The sequence below is a fragment of the Aquarana catesbeiana genome, linkage group LG03, assembly GCF_042186555.1.
Source record: "Aquarana catesbeiana isolate 2022-GZ linkage group LG03, ASM4218655v1, whole genome shotgun sequence".
Lineage (NCBI taxonomy): Eukaryota > Metazoa > Chordata > Amphibia > Anura > Ranidae > Aquarana > Aquarana catesbeiana.
Genome location: NC_133326.1, coordinates 318,348,538 through 318,369,276, shown reverse-complemented (window position 1 = coordinate 318,369,276; position 20,739 = coordinate 318,348,538). Strand labels below are relative to the sequence as shown.

General features: G+C 38.7%; 1 protein-coding gene across 1 annotated transcript in view; it reads left to right on the top strand.

Annotated features, from left to right (window-relative positions):
* The window catches only part of ANO4 (anoctamin 4), a 360,013-nt gene that overhangs the window by 32,893 nt on the left and 306,381 nt on the right, over window positions 1–20,739 (top strand). The window contains exons 2-3 of the mRNA XM_073620380.1: window positions 8,958–9,038; window positions 11,583–11,831. Coding sequence (XP_073476481.1) covers window positions 8,958–9,038; window positions 11,583–11,831 — 330 coding nt within the window. The remainder of the gene's footprint in view (window positions 1–8,957; window positions 9,039–11,582; window positions 11,832–20,739) is intronic.

Here is a 20,739-nt window from a genome sequence, read left to right as displayed (position 1 = left end):
ACATGGGAAAAGTGTTGTTGTGAAGATACCCCTGCCTGTGCTGTTTGCTGCTGGACTGTGCTCCTGATACCAGCAGTTAAACGAAGTGCCCTAAAAAGTGACATGCTGGCCTGTTCTGCTCTGGATTGCCAGTATGCCTTGTCATCCATGTGTGAGGAAAATAGCCTTGTCTCTTGCAAAAGGCTGAGTCATGTTCAAGTTTTCTGTGTTGCCTGTTTGAAAGTCTGCAACACTACAGTTCAAGTCTTTAGTCCCTGGAATCAGTGACTAGGGAACAACAAGTTGGTAGCTTTACTGTGGAACTTTGTGATACAAAAACCCAAGGAAAGTACCTGTTGGACTTTGGTGTGACAGAGCCAGCAACAATGTTCACACTAAAGTTTGTACCTATTGAACTCTGGGGATACAGAGGGAGTATGAATCCTCAAATAAGGAACTCTGTGTTAGTGCACTGTGTGATATTCTAGTTAGGTTGTCAGGTAGGCTGTGCTTTTAGGTCCTGGGGCCAGTTTACATCCGAAACCTATACTTCATGGACTACAAAGTATATCCAAGTGAACCTTCCCTGTTTATTGTCACCAGATGGCAGCAAGGGAGCCAGTCTGAGTGAGTAATAACTTTGTTATCTTCATAGTGAAATGTTTAGGAATTAGATGCTTTAAGTATACTGATAGAATGTATATATACAGTACTTCTTGGAAGGATGTGTGACTCTCTAGGGAGTGGGGCCTACTTCACACTGTGGATGTTTCTATGTACAGTTATTTGCTATGATTGTAAAGTATATTAAAAATATACAAATGTGAGTTTACTTTATAAACTCTTGTCTTCCTTGTCTGAGAGTAGGCAATGTTCTAAATATGTATACTGTACATAGATATGTGTTTTTCTTTAATGTAACAGATAGTACAGATAGATCTCTAGCTCCCTTGTTACCACCTGCCATGCTCGCCTTCAGGACTTCTCCAAAGCCTCTCTCATCCTCTGGAACACCCTGCCCCAGTATGTCCGATCAGCCCCTACCCTGTCCACCTTTAGGAGATCCCTGAAAACTCATTTATTCAGGGAAGCCTATCCCACACCCACCTAACAACTGTCCCCGAGCCACCCCCATCAAATCATTTTCTGCAGCTATTACCTTTTGTACCATCACCCCCTCCCTTAGAATGTAAGCTCTACGAGCAGGGCCCTCCCGTACCTTTTGTATTAAACTGTACTGCAATTGTGTTGTCCCCCAATACATTGTAAAGCGCTGCGTAAACTGTTGGCGCTATATAAATCGTGAATAATAATAATAATAGTAACAATAATTGTCTTCTTCGGCTGAGGATAGACAGGATTTCAAATATACTGTATATATATTGCGTCTTCCTTGGCTAAGGAGAGCCAATACCTATAATTTTGTACTGCAGTGTTAATTTTCTATTAGTATTGTATAGTCAATTACTAGTGTATGTTTTTATACTTGCGTCTTCCTCGGCTAAGGAGAGACAGTGCCTTGAATTGATGTAATAACAACATTTTCTACTACTTATCGTATAATATATTAAATAGATAGTTAGGATGTAATGTCATTTGCTTTATTGCATATTTCATTTGCATTCGTGTGAAATGCCACATGTATTTATAATTCAAAGTTATTATTTCCTTTACCCGTCCCTATCCACTTTTTGCCAGGACATCCACTCTCAGGCGTGAGAGCATATGTTTTTCTTTTGCAGACTCCGAGGATGTAGTCTTCTTGGCAGGGAGAGAATGTAGCACCCTTGTCCTAAAATAGGGCTACATGTAAATTTAGTTATGCTGGGTGGTAGCCAGCCTGGCTAATTTTTAGTTTTTAGTGTTCAAATGGCTTTTCTCTTCATCCTGTTTCAGCTGTGGCTTTTCTCTTTTGGTCAGTAGGTGGCGCTGTTGCCGTTGACATTAGTATGATGAGCTACAGTGAATTCAGGTTATGAATAAACATACCTTTCTCAGCCAATCAGACTGGTCGCTATGAATGCTGGGAGAAGGTATTTATTTGGAGAAAGTCAGGTGATGGGGGTCTTCTCCACCCAGACTGAGGTCTGCGTGGGTGTGTGTGGAACAGCTCATGGCTGCTAGGCCTGAAGCCTGAGGCCTATCCAGGAGTCCTACTGGCTGCTAGGTTTGTGGATGGGGTAAGGGATCATGGGATGCCCAACTTGAAAATGTCCAACAAACAGAACCAGGGAGAACTTCCTCCCTATTTACAGATTCCTCCCTCCTCCTGCACAAACGTTGTTCCTTTTGTACAGCTTCTGCTGGCTCACTTCTCGGGGGAACTTTGGTTAGCTCATCAACAGCCCATTACAGGCTAGGAACTCTCAGTCCCTTGGTAAAATATCACATGTGGAGTGACACAGCATCTCACACCACCTTCTGCTTCTTTGTAGACACTGATCCCAGTTCCACTGCTTACAGAAAATGCTAGCCCACCTACCTGCTTTCTCTTCACAGTCATCCTGACTGACATACACATGGAGACTCCACAGGGCAAGGTTGGATGATGACTTGGCACACCGCTGTCTTCAAGAGAAATCTGCTACAGCTGGCAGTCTCTCCCCATGTCTGTCCCTGCATTGTGCTGATCTACTCACTGTCTTTCCTTGCTCCTGCTGCCTCTCCAGTTAAGGGTCCCTCCAACTGCCTCCTGTGGTGGGATCCTTTTAGGCAAGCCTCCCCTGCTGTCATGGCTCATGTCTATTTAAGGGCTCCTTAGTTGCCTGTCAAACCCCCAACCTGGGGATTGGCTAAAGGCCTGTAAATATTTAAAGCAACCCCTCCTAGCTTCTGCCCACTATCTTCCAGGAACATTCTCCAACATTCTAGAAACAGGGGGAGGCACCAGAGAGCTGCCAGGATGAGTCACCCAACCCTGGCCTCTAATAACCCTGACTTAGATTCAGTGACTCTGGTTTATCCCTAGGCCAGACTAAAGCCAGTCTCAATCCAGTAGCACACACTAGAGGGTGCTACGTAAGAAACCCATGTAATCCTATGAAGGTAGGAGTTGCATCGTATATAATCTCAAATTCAAATGACATTGAAAGGGTCAGTCCGCTGAATACCTCCTGGTTGCAAAACAAAAATTCTATTCAAGTATGTATTCTTGCTAAAAAAAACAAAAAAAAAAAAACCTTTTATTGCTTTTAGCCTCCTCTAAATCTCCAAATTACTTTTTTTTATTTTGCTGCTGTGACTTCTTGTTGTTAATGGGTGTCTACATTTGTTTTCCATGGTCTCACTGTATGTAGCAATGTAGCCACCCTCTCTTGCTGACTCCCGAGACTAAAGACTATGGACTAAGGGATTTGTAATGTGCAAAAAACATTGCGCACGACTGCAACAAACCTGCATTGGGTGTCCCAAACAAACGGAAGTGAGGGGGGAAAAAAAGAGAGGTACAGCAGCTCATGAAGAATGGTACAAAGAAGAGGAAAAACACAATTAAAATGATTTCCTTTTAACGAAAAATTGATTACCGGACCAATAAGTAGTGGATGTGTATGGAGTAAATTTAGAAAAAAAAGATATTTTTAGTTTACTATTGCTGTGGACTTACTGGAAGGTCATGCAGGCTGGATTCGCTGTCATAGGAGACATATAACACGGCCAGGTTTACATAGACAAGCATCAAACCAGCAGAGTCCCAGACAGTCAGAGATCATATAAGCTGCAAATGAACTTTGTACTATCAAATGCTATTCCATAACTAACAACTATCTGGATGTAAGTTACAGCCACTCAGAACTCATAGTGAAGTGATTTTACAGTGATGCTTTTTTGGATTGCCATACTGCATACTGTGCATTTTCCATTGTATCCATCTATTTTGAAGGGCATCTGGGTCCAGTATTCCACCATCAGTGGGGGGAGTATTGGGAGGATACAGGACCGGTGCAAGGATTTTTGTCTACATAGGCAAAGGTGCATTTTGGTTGTTCTAATTTTTATGTTGCACGACATTAGCAAAACTCTTTATAAAAGACAACATTTTAGTAAAAAAATAATTAAAGTTAATTTCTGGGCAAATAAATGCAATTTATTACCTAATATTTTTGGTAAAATATAAAAGATGAGGTTGTGGCAAATAAATAGATATCCAGGTCAAACCTTAAAATTGCGAGTGCCTGCAACGCATTAAAAGCCGCATACAGGTCATCAGTTTAGAGTTACATGGAAGCACTAGTGCTAAAATGATTGCTCTCATTCTGGCGTGCGTGCTGATATATAACACATGTAGGTAAATCACCGTTTTTATACGTAGGTGCCTCAATGTACACAGGTTTTGTGGGTGTGTGTAGGGGGCTCTAATTTTTTTATTAAAGCTTTTTTAAAATGTTTTATGTGTCTCCTTATATGCTTAACCACCTAAGGACCGGAGGGATTTGCCCCCTTAATGACCAAGCCATTTTTTGCGATACAGCACTGCAACGTTGTACCCAAACAAAATTTATGTTCTTTTTTTTCCCACAAATAGAGCTTTCTTTTGGTGGTATTTGATCATCTCTGCGATTTTTATTTTTTGCGCTATAAACAAAAAAAGCAACAATTTTGAAATAAAGCTATATTTTTTACTATTTGCTATAGTAAATATCCCCCCAAAAATAAAAAAAAACTAATTTCTTCCTCCGTTTAGGCCAATATATATTCTACATATTTTTGGTAAAAAAAATCGCAATAAGCGTATATTGATTGGTTTGCATAAAATAGGGAATAGCATTTTTAGTATTATTTTTTTTTTTTTTTTACTAGTAATGCCGGTGATCTGCGATTTTTGGCAGGACTGCAACTTTACGGATTGGACACCTAACTGACATTTTTGACACATTTTTGGGAACCAGTGACATTATTATAGTAATCAGTGCTAAAAATATGCACTGTTACTGTACTAATGACACTAGTAGGGAAGGGGTAAACATCCGGGGCGATCAAGGGGTTAAATGTGTTCCCTGCAGGTGTGTTCTAACTGTTTGGGGGATGGGCTACCTGGGGAAACACACAGATCCGTCTTCCTGCATAGCAGAAAGACAGAATCTGTGTGATCTCCCCTGTTAGAACAGAGATCTGCCTTGTTTACACAGGCAGATCCCCGTTCTTTCACTGCGGGGAACGATTACGGGTGGCCAGCAGACATCAAGTCCGTCCCACCCACTGATTGGCTCCCCCGCTGGCCAGTGAGTCTCTGCCGGCCTCCGGTTGCATGCGCACCCACAAAGTAGAGTTTCTGAGCCGACGTACAATGACGGCGATTCGCAAGAACGAGCCGACCTGCCACAGTACAATGACGGTGGCTGGTCTGCAAGTGGTTAAAACATTTTTGGTTTAATTTTTATTTATTTTGTTTTGCATAACTTTTATTGCTATCACATAGGGGACCAATAGCCCCCTATGTGATAGCATATAGGTGACAGGTTCCCTTTATGGAGACACCTGGGGTCTATTAGACCCTGGATGCCTTCTCTCTAATCCACTGCAGATGATGGAACACACACCATGTTCCATCAGCTGCTTCACCCAGCACTGATCCCGGAGAACGACAGCTGTGTTCCTGGAAGTGACGTCATACACATCACTTAATGGTCTGTGTATAGGAGGTCTGCTGAGCTCCCACCGCCCTTCCCAGCGACAAGCGCCATGACAGCACCTGGCCTGCAGGTGGCAGGTGTTTATAAATGTTATACTATTTTCTGTCTACATTAATAAATATTTTGTATTAGCCACAAATAAGTATCCGTTTTCCTTTCCTTTTGATACATTTGATACATGGTGGCAAATTGGAGACACCTTCCCAAAGTTTTTGGGTTTCTGGCTTACAGCACACTGGAGTAGCTCACTGGTATGTGCCTTTTGTGTATAGAATATTAGACGCTGTCAATAAATTTGTTTTGTTACGTTCCGTTTTCATATTAGAATTAATTCGTATTTCATAATTCGTGTCCGAAATTCAATGTAAATTCTTACGAAATACGAATTTTCATTAGGTTTGTTAACTTTTCGTAACAATTACGAATGTTCGTTATGATGAATTTATCATTACGAGGGGCTCCCACCATCCCTGTGCTGTGCTGACTTCCTGGGTTTTTAACTTTTAGGTTTGTTAACTTTTCGTAACAATTACAAATGTTCGTTATGATGAATTTATCATTATGAGGGGCTCCCACCATCCCTGTGCTGTGCTGACTTCCTGGGTTTTTAACTTTTAGGTTTGTTAACTTTTCGTAACAATTACAAATGTTCGTTATGATGAATTTATCATTATGAGGGGCTCCCACCATCCCTGTGCTGTGCTGACTTCCTTGGTTTTTAACTTTTAGGTTTGTTAACTTTTTGTAACAATTACGAATGTTCGTTAGGAATTTGGATCCGAAATTCATAAACGAAATTTCGTATTTCGTACAAAATTCGAAAGCATAGCAATTCGTATTTCGGATTGTCCCGAATGTACGAATTTACTTAAATTCGTATGAGTTTTCGATTCGTACGAAACTAATCGCACATGTCTATAGAATATTACATTATTTACTTTCACTTTAAACACCTGTTGGGTTCTTATATTTCTCAGAGACCTTATTGGTGAGATTTGTGTTTACGTATGTAGATCAGCATACCTGTGGTGGTTAGTATGAGGGGGTCCCACTCTTCTTGATGGATTCTTACTTATTTAATATTATGAAGCATGCAACAGGGGGAGATGGAACAAGCAAAGGTGGGTGGTGACACCCTAAAACTTCCACATGGACAGGAACAGTAAGTAATTATTGCAGGATATCTCCATTTTGGTGTATCAAAATATAGGAAGCCAGGGTTGACTTAATGTACCAGACACCATCTAAAGATAGAAATACATTTTGAGAGGAGTGGTTCTTTAAATATGCTATGAATGAGTGTTTGAAGGCTTTGAGTGTTTACAGCAAAGAATAATCTGGCTAAATGAAAACACTAAAGGCCCGTACACATGATGAGAATATAGGACAAATGGATGTCCATTTTTCATTTTTTTTTGCATGCTAGTCTTATATGGAAAATGAAGAGGTTACTTAACTTTCGAAAATTCTCGTACGACAGAATACAACTTTGGAAGTGATGTAATGTATTGCATTGTATAGTAATGTATTCTTTTGCTTCCGAGCATGCGTATAGTATCATGCTAAAAAAAGACGAATTGTCTGCTCTTAAAAAGCTATTTAATAACAATCAGATTATCGTACGATCGCTTTGAAAGCGGTATTTTTAATCCGATTTTCTGATTTTGTGTACTAGGCTTTAAGATTTTTTCACACTGGCGGCAATCCTTACCAGGAGCAGTATAGTAGTGGCTGGCAGGCATTTAGGAGGTGCTAAAATACAATATATGTATATTGTTCCACTTATATACCTTACCAACATACCAATAATGAATATTAACAATCATAACACCATAAAATCTCCCATATTGAAAAATTGCAATAAATCAATAAATCAATAATGTTTGAAACAAATAATAAACAAACTCTTTTAAATGTTATTATATGTTCTGTGCTGTGAAAAGTAAAAAAAAAAAGTAAAATAAATAATAATTCGTATATTCGGGAGGATCCAAAATACGAATTGCTATGCTTCCAAATTTTGTACGAAATACGAAATTTCCTTTACGAATCCCTAACGAACATTCGTAATTGTTACGAAAAGTTAACGCACCTAAAAGTTAAAAACCCAGGAAGTCAGCACAGCACAGGGATGGTGGGGGCCCCTCGTAATGATAAATTCATCATAACGAACATTCGTAATTGTTACGAGAAGTTAACAAACCTACAAGTTAAAAACCCGGGAAGTCAGCACAGCACAGGGATGGTGGGAGCCCCTCATAATGATAAATTCATCATAACGAACATTCGTAATTGTTACGAAAAGTTAACGAACCTAACGAAAATTCGTATTTCGTACGAAATTTCAGACACGAATTACGAAATACGAATTAATTCTAATACGAAACGTAACAGAACGAATCGAAACAAATTTATTAACGGCGCACTTGTCTACCAACCATTTGTAAGTTTTATATCTCTCTTAAGAAATTTCTATTTATTACATGGACACGCTTTAGGGTTGAGATTATCTATATGTATCCGGGGAGTAGAAGAGAAAAAAGGATTGCGGAGGAGTGTTTCGGAATAAAAAGCTGTTATTGACCCACTTATTAATTTAAGGGGTCGCTAATTCTGGTCAGTGTGTGTATGTACACCAGCAGTGAGCACGGAGGTGTTTTATTGTTCCTCATTATTAAGGAGAAACACTGTGTGACACCAGCAAGAGAGAAATAGACATTATTTTATTAATATATTACAATTTTTCACTATGGGAGATTTTATGGTGATCGCTTGTGTTTTTTATTGATATAATGGTAAGGTATACGAGCACGGCACAATATATACATATTGTTTTCTAAATCAAGGGTCACCCCTAAATAGGGGGTTATCACTGTGCAGTGCCCTGGTAGCTGTTCTCATAAGTGTGTGACAAATTATATTGAAATAGTGGGTCATGTTTTTCCAGGAATTTGTTAATTACTAGGTTCTACTGCTGCCTCCTGATGCCTGTTTTTTTTTTTTTCTTTGCTTCTTTTATAAAAGAAAATTATATTACGAGACTGCACCGCACCACAATTGCAAGCCAAGTGTTTGTCCCCAAGTTGCGGAATGGCCCTATCGACCTCAATGGGCAAGTTTGACAGGCCGTGCGGCCTGTCAAACTCTGATGCCTGAGCTAAAATTGCTGCAATTGTCAGAATCGGGTCTGAATCAAACATGTAAAAGATTGCTTACTATACGTCACTGTGCTTTTCAAATAGTTGATCCACTTTGTTGCATCTGTAATAAATAAGAATAGCACTTTTATAAAATCTTCTAACTAGTTTCATTCCTTGAAGTTCTCATTCAATGTTTGTTATTTTACAGACACAGATCCGAACAGTGGAAGCTACAATAACCTCTCTAGTGGGACAAGCTACTACAGCTGTGTCAGTCAGATCACTATAGGTAAGAAAGATAGATAGGTAAGATAGATATAATATAGAACCTATGTGATGAATGTATACTAAAGACAATTTGTGATTTAGGGGAACAAATCTTCCACCACTATGTGAGTGAGGCAAAATCACGATAGGGTTGATTTACCATAGCTCCCAACTGTCCCTGATTTTGAGGGACTGTCCCTGATTTGGAGCAATGTCCCTCTGTCCCTCTTTCCTCCTCATTTGTCCCTCATTTTGGTCTGATCCTCATAGTTGTATATAAAATGTACTTTCTTGTACATTCTTGTACATGTCATTTCTTTCAAAAAGTGTTTCCCAGTACTAAACCTTTCATCCAATTTCTAAACTGCTGCATTTGTACATTTTAAGAGCCAATATAAAGGAATAGTAGTGGTAAAAAAAAGTCCTTGTGGATTCAATTAACCTTTTTTTTTTGTTAATTTCCCTTTAAGGGGGTGTGGCAGAGGGCGTGTCCTATGCCTGCATATGTTTGTTAGTAGGTGTCCCCCATTCTCATCTCAAAATGTTGGGAGGTGTGGATTTACTGTACTAAAGGCAAATAGGCTATGCACTTTGCAAAGGGCAATTGCACTCTGCAAGTGCAGTTGCTCCAGAGCTTAGTAAATTAGGTAAAGCTTCACTTTGCAAAGAATACCCAATCACATGCAAGGGAAAATGAAAAACTGCATTTTTGCTCGCACATAATTGGATGATAAAAGTCAGCATAGTTTCTGCTCATTTATCAAGCTGTGGAGCAACTGCTCTTGCAGAGGGTAACTGCACGTTGCAAAGTGCACAGTCTATGTTCCTTTAGTAAATCAACCCCAATAGATACTTCTTTCAGTTCAGTTCTATCTACTTTCCAACATTTCCTGACTCGTGAAAGGCTATTTACATTGCCTACTGCTTTGTATTCTGCTCTAGGACATTCTCTACACACAGACCATAAAATGACACTTTATGACAGCATTCAGAAGATATATACCAATTTATATGTAGAGACGTTTTTTTATCCAGCTAAATTTAAATAATGTTTTAATGTTTTAGTATATTACTTTTTTTTTTTTTTTTTTAAAGCAACAACCCCTTTAAGACTGTCAGCCAGACAGACTTGAGACCTTTTGCGCACTTTATGCGTATACGGTATTAATACTGGTATTACCGGTATTAATATAATGTACATACCGTAAATAAATAAGACATCCCCTGAAAATAAGCCCTAGTGTGTTTTTTGTAACCAAAATTAATATAAGACCCGGTCTTATTTTCGGGTAAACACGGTGGATCTTTTCTTCCATTTTGGACAGAGTGGGGGAAGTAGAGCAGTTATTATGTACAGTATATCATAAGTCTACGAAATATACTTGCCAGCTTTTGTTTTTTTTCTAGTAAATACTTTTTAATTTAGTTGGAAGTCTCATCACTAAATGTTTGTTAGGCAGACTTGAAAATACGGAGTAACCAAAAAGACATACATCATGATACTATTTTAAATCTTAAAGAATAGGTAAATCCAACATTTCCTATTCCTGATATGTGCCTGTCATACCATGTACTTGTATGAAAAAGTATCCTGTTCTCTTTGTATTGCTTCCTTTGTGTGAAATCTCTGGTGTTCCTGCCAGTCCCTCTGCTTTCCTATCAAAAATTGACCACACTAGGCAGGAGAACCCCCAGCTCTTACGCAGCTGAGAACAGAGGGAATGTAATCACTTATAAAAAACAGTAAAGAATGTATTTATAATGTGTTTTTTATATCTATACACACATGTTTTGAATATCATTTCTATTTTAAATTGAATGGGTTGTTTTACAAGGGTTTACAATCACTTTAAGGCCTCACGAACACTGAACGTTTTTACAGATGCTACTAAGGGCATCTGGCGTTTTTTTTTTTTTCCTACTTCTAAACACCCCTGCATGTTAGCCTATGTGTCCATGCACACTGGAGTTGATTTACTAAAGGTTGAAAGTGCAAAATCTGGCGTAGCTATGCATGGAAGACAAACAGCTTCTAACTTCAGCTTGTTCAATTAGGCGTTGACAAAAAAACCTGGAAGCTGATTGGTTTCTATGCAGAGCTGCACGATATTTTTCACTCTCAACTCTTAGTAAATGAACCCCATAGGCTTTTAGTAGTGTTTAGTGACAGGAGAGTTTAGAGGCAGGAAAAAAACCACTGCCAGTGCACCCAGGAGCATCAGAGTTTGGGCAGAAAAAAATGATTGATGCTTGTAAACACGTGCTTGAGAGTTAGTCAATTTCAATTGCCAGATTAAATTAATTATTCTGGCCAATGAAATTAATTAACGCCCAAATTCTTGACAAGATTAAACGTGGCTAAAAGCATTACACACTTTTACAAGTGTCATGCGTTTTTTTCTGCCAAAATGCTGCTGCCAGGAAGAAGGATTCAAGGAGAGTTTAGAAAACATTCAATGTGCATGAGGCCTAAATGGTTCCTGTTGTGAATATGCCTTAACAAGCGAAGAATAATTTATATTACAGGTATTTTGTGGCTTGTATAATCAGTATTTTTGTTCTGTAGGATTTGAAGTGAATGGGCCAGTCGCAATAGGAATATCCCACTGGAAAACGCCACATATTCACAATGAGGCTTGTCATACCTTGGAACACTCCCAGCACAATCTTCATGTTCCTTCAAGTCCTGCACCTTGCTCCTTCCTTACACAAATGGACATCTCTGAATCTTCTCCAAACTCTTTATCCATTGTACCAAGACTTTCTCACAGCAGCAGTGCAGAGACGCTAAGCCAAGACGTAGAAGTCAGCCAGGGTAAGTGTTGAGGCCTTGATTGTTGTTTGATTCTATGACTGAGGTGCCCACACATTGAGACTGTACAGGTATGACCATAGTGGTTAGTTTTGGTATCTGCATAACAAGCTCTGTCATTTCTGGTCAGTTACGGCACATACACCCTGTGAGATCAGTCAAATCCCATATTGAAAACCTAAGCAAATGTAATCATCTATGTCATAATTTTGGTGTTTTAGAGCAGCTATTAGTCCCTGATAAAAGGAACAACATGGTCAGTATAAAGGTGCTTTGCATTTCATGACTTCAGGCCAAAGCCCCAATATGCCTTCCTGTAACTAAACACAGTCATTTGCTTCTCGATGCCAACTGATTTTTACATATTAAACATTTACAGCTGGCGATATTCTTTATTTTTGTTACATTTGGAGTGATTCAGCTCTGAAATTGAGCTTTTCTTATAAGCCCACTTATTTACTAAAAAGGTAAACACATTTTTACTTCGAACACCCAATCATGTGCAAAGGAGTGTAAAAATAATTGAAAAGTACGTTTCACATGATTGGACAAATGAAAAAAGTAGAGCTTCAATGAGCCAAGTAAAAAAATATTCCTTTTAGTTAATCAAGTCCAATGCATCAACAGAGCATAGTTTCCTCAGGCCACAGAAAATATAAATTTATGTAGCTGTTGGAAAGCCCATAGATTAAATGAACCTGAAAAAATAGTATATTTCAGCAAACATTGTATCAGGTAAGACAGAATATGTGCAGCCTATATATACAGTATATATATATATATATATATATATATATATATATATATATATATATATTTTATATTTTATATAGATATATATATATATATATATATATATATATATATATATATATATATATATAGATATAGATATAGATATAGATATAGATATATACAGACATACCCCACTTTTAAGTACACAATGGGATTTATTTACTAAAGCTGAAAAGTGCAAAATCAGGCTCACTTCTGCATAGAAACCAATGAGCTTCTAACCTCGGCTTGTTCAATTAAGTTTTGGTAATAAAACCTGGAAGCTCATTGGTTTCTATACAGAAGTGAGTCTGATTTTGCACTTTCCAGCTTTAGTAAATAAACACCATTGTGTACTTAAAAGTGGGGTATGCCTGTATATGTATATGTATTTTTAGATATAGATATACATCTATGTATATATCTATATATCTATATATATATATATATATAAATATATATATATATATATATATATATATATATATATATATATATATATATATATAGAAAGAGAGATATATCTATACATACTGTATATATAGGCTGCCCATATTCTGTTTTACCTGATACAATGTTTGCTGAAATATACTATTTTTTTATTCTCTCTTCTGCTATGCTATGTAATAATACCATACCTCTCAACTTTCTGAGGTGGGAAAGAAGGACACATTGGGGGTTATTTACTAAAACTGCGGAGTGCAAAATCTGGTGCAACTCTGTATAGAAACCAATCAACTTCCAGGTTTTATTGACAAAGCTTAATTGAACAAGCTGAAGTTAGAAGCTGATTGGCTACCATGCACAGCTGCACCAGATTCTGAGTGCTCCAGTTTTTAGAAAAATCTAACCCCCATGGTAGCACACATTATGGATAGCTCCTAATAACGCAAACTCTGAAGAATTAAGATACAAAATATGACAGGGAAAGTCCACGGGTGCTTTTTTCACCCCAAATTTATACTTTATACAGACTTTTTAAAATAACAAATGTAATAATTTAGAGGTTGGAATGAAATGTACAACTCTTGGTAGTTAAATAGTTCATGTTTATAGTGGCATATACACCAGGTCAAAAAGAGGGACAACTGAGGAGCTAAGAAGAGCCGAGTTAATTGGTTCCAAACAAGGGACATTAGCTCCAAATGGCGAACACTTGGGAGTTATGCAATACTGCATCCAGGCTGTGACACCACTATTCTGAAATTGTATCTTTCCAGCTTTTTGCGTCGCTTCCCAGATCTAGCCTGCTCAGTGCACCACGAATAAACATTTTAGGTGATTTACTAAATGCAAATAGACTGTGCGCTTTGCAATTGCAGATGCTCCAGAGCTTAGTAAATGAGGGAAAGCTCTGCTGACTTCCTTTATCCAATCATGTGCAAACAAAAATGCTGTTTTTTTAATTATTTTTTTCTTGCATGTATTCTTTGCAAAGTGAACCTCATTTACTAAGCTGTGGAGCAGCTGCACAGTATATTTTCCTTTAGTAAATCAACCCCATTACTAATGTGTGTGTGTGTGTGTGTGTGTGGGGGGGGGGGGGGGGGGGGCCTTTTGTCTCCCGTTAGCCCTCTTAAAGTCTGGCAAACAAATAAAAAGTTGTCCTGAACTCTTGTAATAATAATAATAATAATGTTACTGACTTTCATTTTTACATTAGCTTGGCCAATTCCCTAGTACATCAGAGCTCAGAATAAAAGAAATAAGACACTGGAAAACTAATCCATGTCATAATGGCTATGTAGGGGTGAGAAGCAGACCAAACTGTATTGTTATTGTGCATTCGACTACTTTGGTATTAATAAGGACAGAATTGCCTGAAATACAAGAGTTGATGAACACTATTATTTTTATTTGTCAGGCAAATCAGTTTGACATCATGTATTTTAAACGTGTATATAAAGTAGCTGTGCCATCTATTATTTATATTGAAGTACTACAAATGATGATGATCTTTGTTTTTGAAATTGCTATTTATGACAGTGGGGTATCAGGGCAAATGTCTGCATTCATGCATGTGTTTAGCTTGCATTCTTGCTGTCTCCATTGTTTCAGATGGGTCTTTTTCTAGTTAAAGGTAAATGTCTGAGGCATTGTTCTATTTGTAAGGCTGAAACTTTATTCTGATTAAACAATGACTGTATATAAATGGTTCTCTGAGACTTCTGTGCTCAGCCTTGAATAGAAACATTTACTTCATTGCAGTATTAAGGATAGTGACAGCATGAAGCAGGTGCTGAATGCAGCTGTCAACTCACTACAATAGCCCTGCTAAGCTCTGTCATTTCAGTTAAACAACTGTTATTAGTATGGATCCATAGTCTGTTCATGACTGTTATCAGGGGTCATTCTATGGTAAGCCTGAGCTGTATTTAGAAACTAGATAAATGCAAGTTATAATAACCACCCTAGGTATGAAACCTTGTTATGGAGGTCTGTTTGAGAGCAGAGAGAAGCAATGTTTACATCTGGTTTCCATTGAGTACTATGCGATTGATGTGATTGGACACAGCAATCACATGGTACACGACCATGTGATCACCCAGACACAGTGGTAATGTGATCTGCTGTGTCCAGGGGACACACGCATCACCAGGCTCCCACGTGCGAGCTCTGTGAGCTGCGTAGGAACCACCGATGCGAGCTGACTTATTGGCATGTTAACCCGCATCGTCGCTGCTTTCAGTCCGCTGTTTATAGGCTGTGGATGGACGGGAAGTGGTTAAAGATACCTAGAGATCAACACTTTTTACTTTAAACCATTTTGCTATTTTCAAATGAATTCATGTATTAGATTTGAAAAGACTGGCGCTGCATTTTAGATGTTTGCATTTAGTTATGGCTATTACTGCCCACTTCAAATTAGTGTACTCTTCTTACAATTGGAAGTGAAAGAGCATCCGGTAATTGAACATTCTCAAACACAGGTCATACATGCCTTGCTCCCATTCCGTTATTGCTTCTTTCTCTCTTCTCAGCAATTATTAGCTGAGATAAGAGCTTTGTACAAGAGGGATGGGGCTTTGGAATAAGTACACATTTAAGCAAGCCGTACATCAGTATGTTTCAGCATTGACTGGTCAAATTTTGATTGGCTTGTGTACAACCAGCCTGGCGGGTTTTTCCTGAATGATCAGTGCCGCCAGCTACAGGCTGCAGCACAGATCAGTGTATTCTGACGGCAGGGAGGGGGCCCTGCTCTCAGAATACAATACCAAAGTGGGACAGATTCCCCCATCCACCTCAAATTGTGTGTTAATCCAAGTGTCAGCTGCTGCAAAATGGAATTAAGAGAACATTATCGAACATAACAAAAGACTAACTAGTTCACTATTAACGCCTGGAGACTCAGCCTATTGCATCACGTTCCGCCTATAGAGAATGGGGAACTGTTCTGATTTGTGTACACACGATCGGAATTTAATCGATGGGATTTTGTTGTCGGAAAATGTTATAGCCTGCTCTCAAACATTGTGTGTCGGAAATTCCGGCGGAAAAAGTCCGATGGAGCCCACACACGATTGGAATTTCCGACAACACAATCCGATCGCACTTTTTGCGTCAGAAAATCCGACTGTGTGTACAGGGCATAATTGTATTTTTGAGTCCCTTCGGAAATATAAATTATTTATATAAATATAAAAAGCTGATCCAGCAAAGTATTATGGGAGAGCTTATATATTTCACTGCTGGTAAGCTCGCTCTCTCGGCCCGGGGACATCAAAGAAGACAGTCGGTGGCTGCTGTCCTGCATCCAGCTGCATTGGGACTTAGTGGCTCAGCTGGTGGTAATGATGCACAGCTAATTCATCTGCGTATAGCCCTGGTGTTCACAGCCAATCTCCACTATTCAATGATTCACATGGCCCTTCTCAGCATCATCTGCTATAGCTGATTGCACACCAACGGCCTGCTGTCCAATCGCTGTTTCTCCTGCAAAGTTATAAAGAACTGCTCAGCTCATCCGAAAGTGCAGAAGACTACATTTGTACCAGGATTGGTGAGAGGGCAGCTGTCCACCCTTCTGTTTACCTAGTTGTATAAAGACACAGTTTGATCCAAATCTATCAAGGAATACTTGCTTTATTGTTCTCTCAGTTCTGTCTGCAGATTTGACTTTGCCATTCTTCATTACTCTTCACCTTTAACCAGTTGACCTCCGGAAGATTTACCCCCCTTCCTGACCAGGCCATTTTTTGCAATACAGCACTGCGTAATTTTAACTGACAATTGCGCGGTCGTGCAACGCTCTACCCAAATAAAATGTATGTAATTTTTTCCAACAAATAGAGCTTTCTTTTGGTGGTATTTAATCACCACTGTGGTTTTTTGTTTATGTGCTATAAACAAAAAAAACTTCAATTTTGAAAAAAAAGAACAATATCCAATAAAAAACAGAAAAAATCTAATTTCTTCAAAAATTTAGGCCAAAATGTATTCTGCTACATATCTTTGGTAAAAAAAAAAATCCCAATTAGCGTATATTGATTGGTATGAGCAAAAGTTATAGGGTCTACAAACTATGGGATATTTTTATTTATTTATTTATTTTTACTAGTAATGGCGGCAATCAGCAACTTATGGCGGGACTGTGATATTGCGGCAGACATTCTGACACTAATTGACACTTTTGACCCTTTTTGGGGACTAGTGACACTAATACAGTGTCACTGTATGACAGACACTGTACTAATGCCACTGGCTGGGAAGAGGTTAACTCGGGGCAAACAAAGGGTTAACTATGTTCTTACCATTTTTTTTTAAACAGTGTGTGGTGCTTTCATTAGGGGAAGACATGGATCCTTGTCCCTGCTTTGCAGAGACACGAGAACCATGCCTTCCCTCTTGTCAGAATGGCGATCTGCCTTGTTTACATAGGCAGACTGCTATTCTGTCTCTGTGCTGGATGATTGGTGGGTGTCGGCGGACATCAAGTCGCTGGGCTCCTGCTGTGTATGATCACAGCGGGAGCGATCCTTCCGGCAGCACGCACGCGTGCCTCCTATCCAGAAGTGTATATATATATATATATATATATATATATATATATATACATGATCTGGGCTGAAGTGTCGCCCTGTAGCAGTAAAACTGCTATGAGACAGACCTTAAGTGGTTAAAGGGCCCCAACAAGCTAGCAGAAGATACTATTCCCAATCTTTGGATTGACGCTATTCCATATCCACAATTGTTTATTGCATAAATAAGGGGGCACTCCTTCTTTACACAAACATCCTCTGTGTGCATTAACCACTTCAGCACTGGAAAGATTTACCCACTTCCTGACCAGGTCATTTTTTGTGATACAGCACTGCGTCGCTTTAACTGACAATTGCGCAATCGTACAATGTTGTACCCAAACAAAATTGATGTCCTTTCTTTTGGTGGTATTTGATTACCTATGCGGTCTTTATTTTTTTCGCTATAAACAAAAAAGACCGTCAATTTTTTAAACAAATAATATTTTTTACTTTTTGCTATAATAAATATCCCCCCCCCAAAAAAAACGTATTTCTTCATCAGCTTAGGCCAATATGTATTCTTGTACATATTTTTGGTAAAAAAAATCCTAATAAGCGTATATTGATTGGTTTGTGCAAAAGTTACAGCGTCTACAAAATATGGGGGATATATTTATGGCATTTTTTAAATATATATATATATTTTTTTTACTAGTAATGGCGGTGATCAGCGAGTTTTAGTGGCACTGCGACATTGCGGCGGACAGATCAGACACTTTTGACATTTCTTTGGGACCATTGACATTTATTTCTACAGCAATCAGAGCTAAAAATACCTACTGATTACTGTATAAATGTCACTGGCGGGGAAGGGGTTAACACACATTGCGTCCAACTGCTCTGGCATCGCACGCGCCCCCCTATAGTTCTTAAAGCAGCTAGCGTACACCTATGGCAGTTTGCGCAGCCGTGCCAACCTGCCGAAGTATAATGACGGCGGCTGGTCGGCAAGCAGTTAATGTATATAGTTTGTACTCCCTTAAGTAATTACTTTGTTAATTAAAGCATCATTAAGGTATTCAATGCAACCATGCCCATTGAAATATTGTGTCTATTGGCCTTTTATTCTGTGTTGGGTATTATTGGTGAACATTATTGGTCTAACTATGTCTGAACTTAGAGTGTCAGAAGGGTTGAGGAGTTTACAGGGTCAAGGCAGCACCAGAGAACAGGCATTATCCAGCGGCTCCTATGGGGTTAGGGTTACATGGCTGGGAAAATCAAAATATTTTTTTTTTCGTTCAACTCACTGACTATAGCCAGCAGCGCTGATCAGTGTATTCTGACAGCGGGGAAGGCTCCCTGCTGTCAAAATACAATACCACAGCAGGTGTGATTCCCCCATCCACCTCAAATATATGGATGGGCAAATCAGATACTTTTTTTTTTTCGTTTGTTCGTTGGCTGAATGAAAAAAAAAAGATCAATGTATGGGCTGCCTTACTGTGAACTTATCAACCCTTCTTCACCACAGAATACAGTTCATGTAACCTTAATAAAAATATTTAAACTATTTTGTTAAAGACTGCACTGGCTGTATCACGTGTTCATCTTTTAGGATAACCTAAACTTTAAAGGATACGTTCACCTTTTAAAAAAAAAAATAAAATAGATGCACATCTTTTTGCAGATAAAAAAATGTGTATTTATTTATTATTATTTTTTTTAATTTGGATCTATCCCTTTCCAAGTAATTTTATTTATTTTTTAAATTTTTTTATTGATGAAAGTATAGCATTGACAGGAAATCATAACAAAACATTACAACTCATACAATTGATATGCTTAGCAGTACAATTTCCCATTATGGTGTTGCAAAGTATCATCTGTAAATCTCCCTAGCTTTAGGAAGATCAGCCTTATAGGAGTCCTTAATCATTGAATGAACGTAACAAACTGAACGATGATATAATGTCTTATATAAGGATGTGAACTATAGTAAGGTATCCTAGCTCAAGTCTTAGAGGGTCTGTTATAGTCCGTTAGGTAGATCAAGAAAAGGCCTGCTCTCTATCTACGCACCCCTAATGGGACCACACTGTGCGAGGGAGAAGACCAGAGATTCATCTCATAATAAGACCATAGTGTTGATCTACCTATTAATATGTACTATCCCTCTATGTCAAGGATATGGGTTAAGACGTTCCAAGTCTTTATATGTGTAAAATGCCACATAGAAAGATTGGTAGTTTGTATGTGAAAGAGCATATGTGTAACGTAATGATTCTGGTCCTGTCTGTGACAGGGTATGTAAATTTCAGATCTCAAACGTGTGAGTCTCAGACGTGTGTTCAAAAGTTTTTCCTTCAAGGTGGAAGGGGTAATTAGAACAGGTTGAGGTATCTAAAGAGGTGCTTAGGTATTTATGGTGGATACGGTGAATATTCGAATGTTAATTGAGGGATATGCGTACATGAATAGTATCAGTTTTCTGTCACTGTGAGGTGAAGTTAAGGATTATGGAGAAGTTCTTGGAACTTTGGGGATTCTCGGAAGTGTAACCAACAAGCCCAGGTATTTCGGTAAAAATGTGTATTTATATATATTTTTTTTATTGGGAGCCTGGAAAGCATTGCACCCACAATCAGCAGATAGTGGGTGCTATGCGGGGCTCTTGCAGGCTCTGTGTGTGCAGTTACACATTAACAGGAAGCATCAATGAACTACCACAATGCTCAACAGTGCCATTGTAGTTCACTGAGAACTACTAGCCGACAGCTGCAAAGGCTGCCAGACCTTGTAGTTTTCAATTCACAGAACTCGGTAAATGAGTGAAGCGACTGGGCGGGCGGAGTCCCGCATGGCCACGTTCTTTGAAGATTCTCACGTTCTTTAAAGATCCCCCCGCTGCCTGTGACATGGGGGGGGGGCGGGAAGGTGCGGGGGGCAGTGGATTTGTAACATGTTGCATGTTACACCCTGAATATGGGTGAAACTTGTAACAAGTTAAAAAAGTTGAACTTATCCTTTAATAGGTCCCAAAAAATTAATTAAAAAAAAAAGTTGAAAGTCATAGATGTTAAAACCCAAATTGCAATTGCAAGGGTTAGCTTCTCATTTAGTCTTGGGGAGAGTAAAAGTATTGGTTTTTTGTTTTCAATTTCTTTATTGAT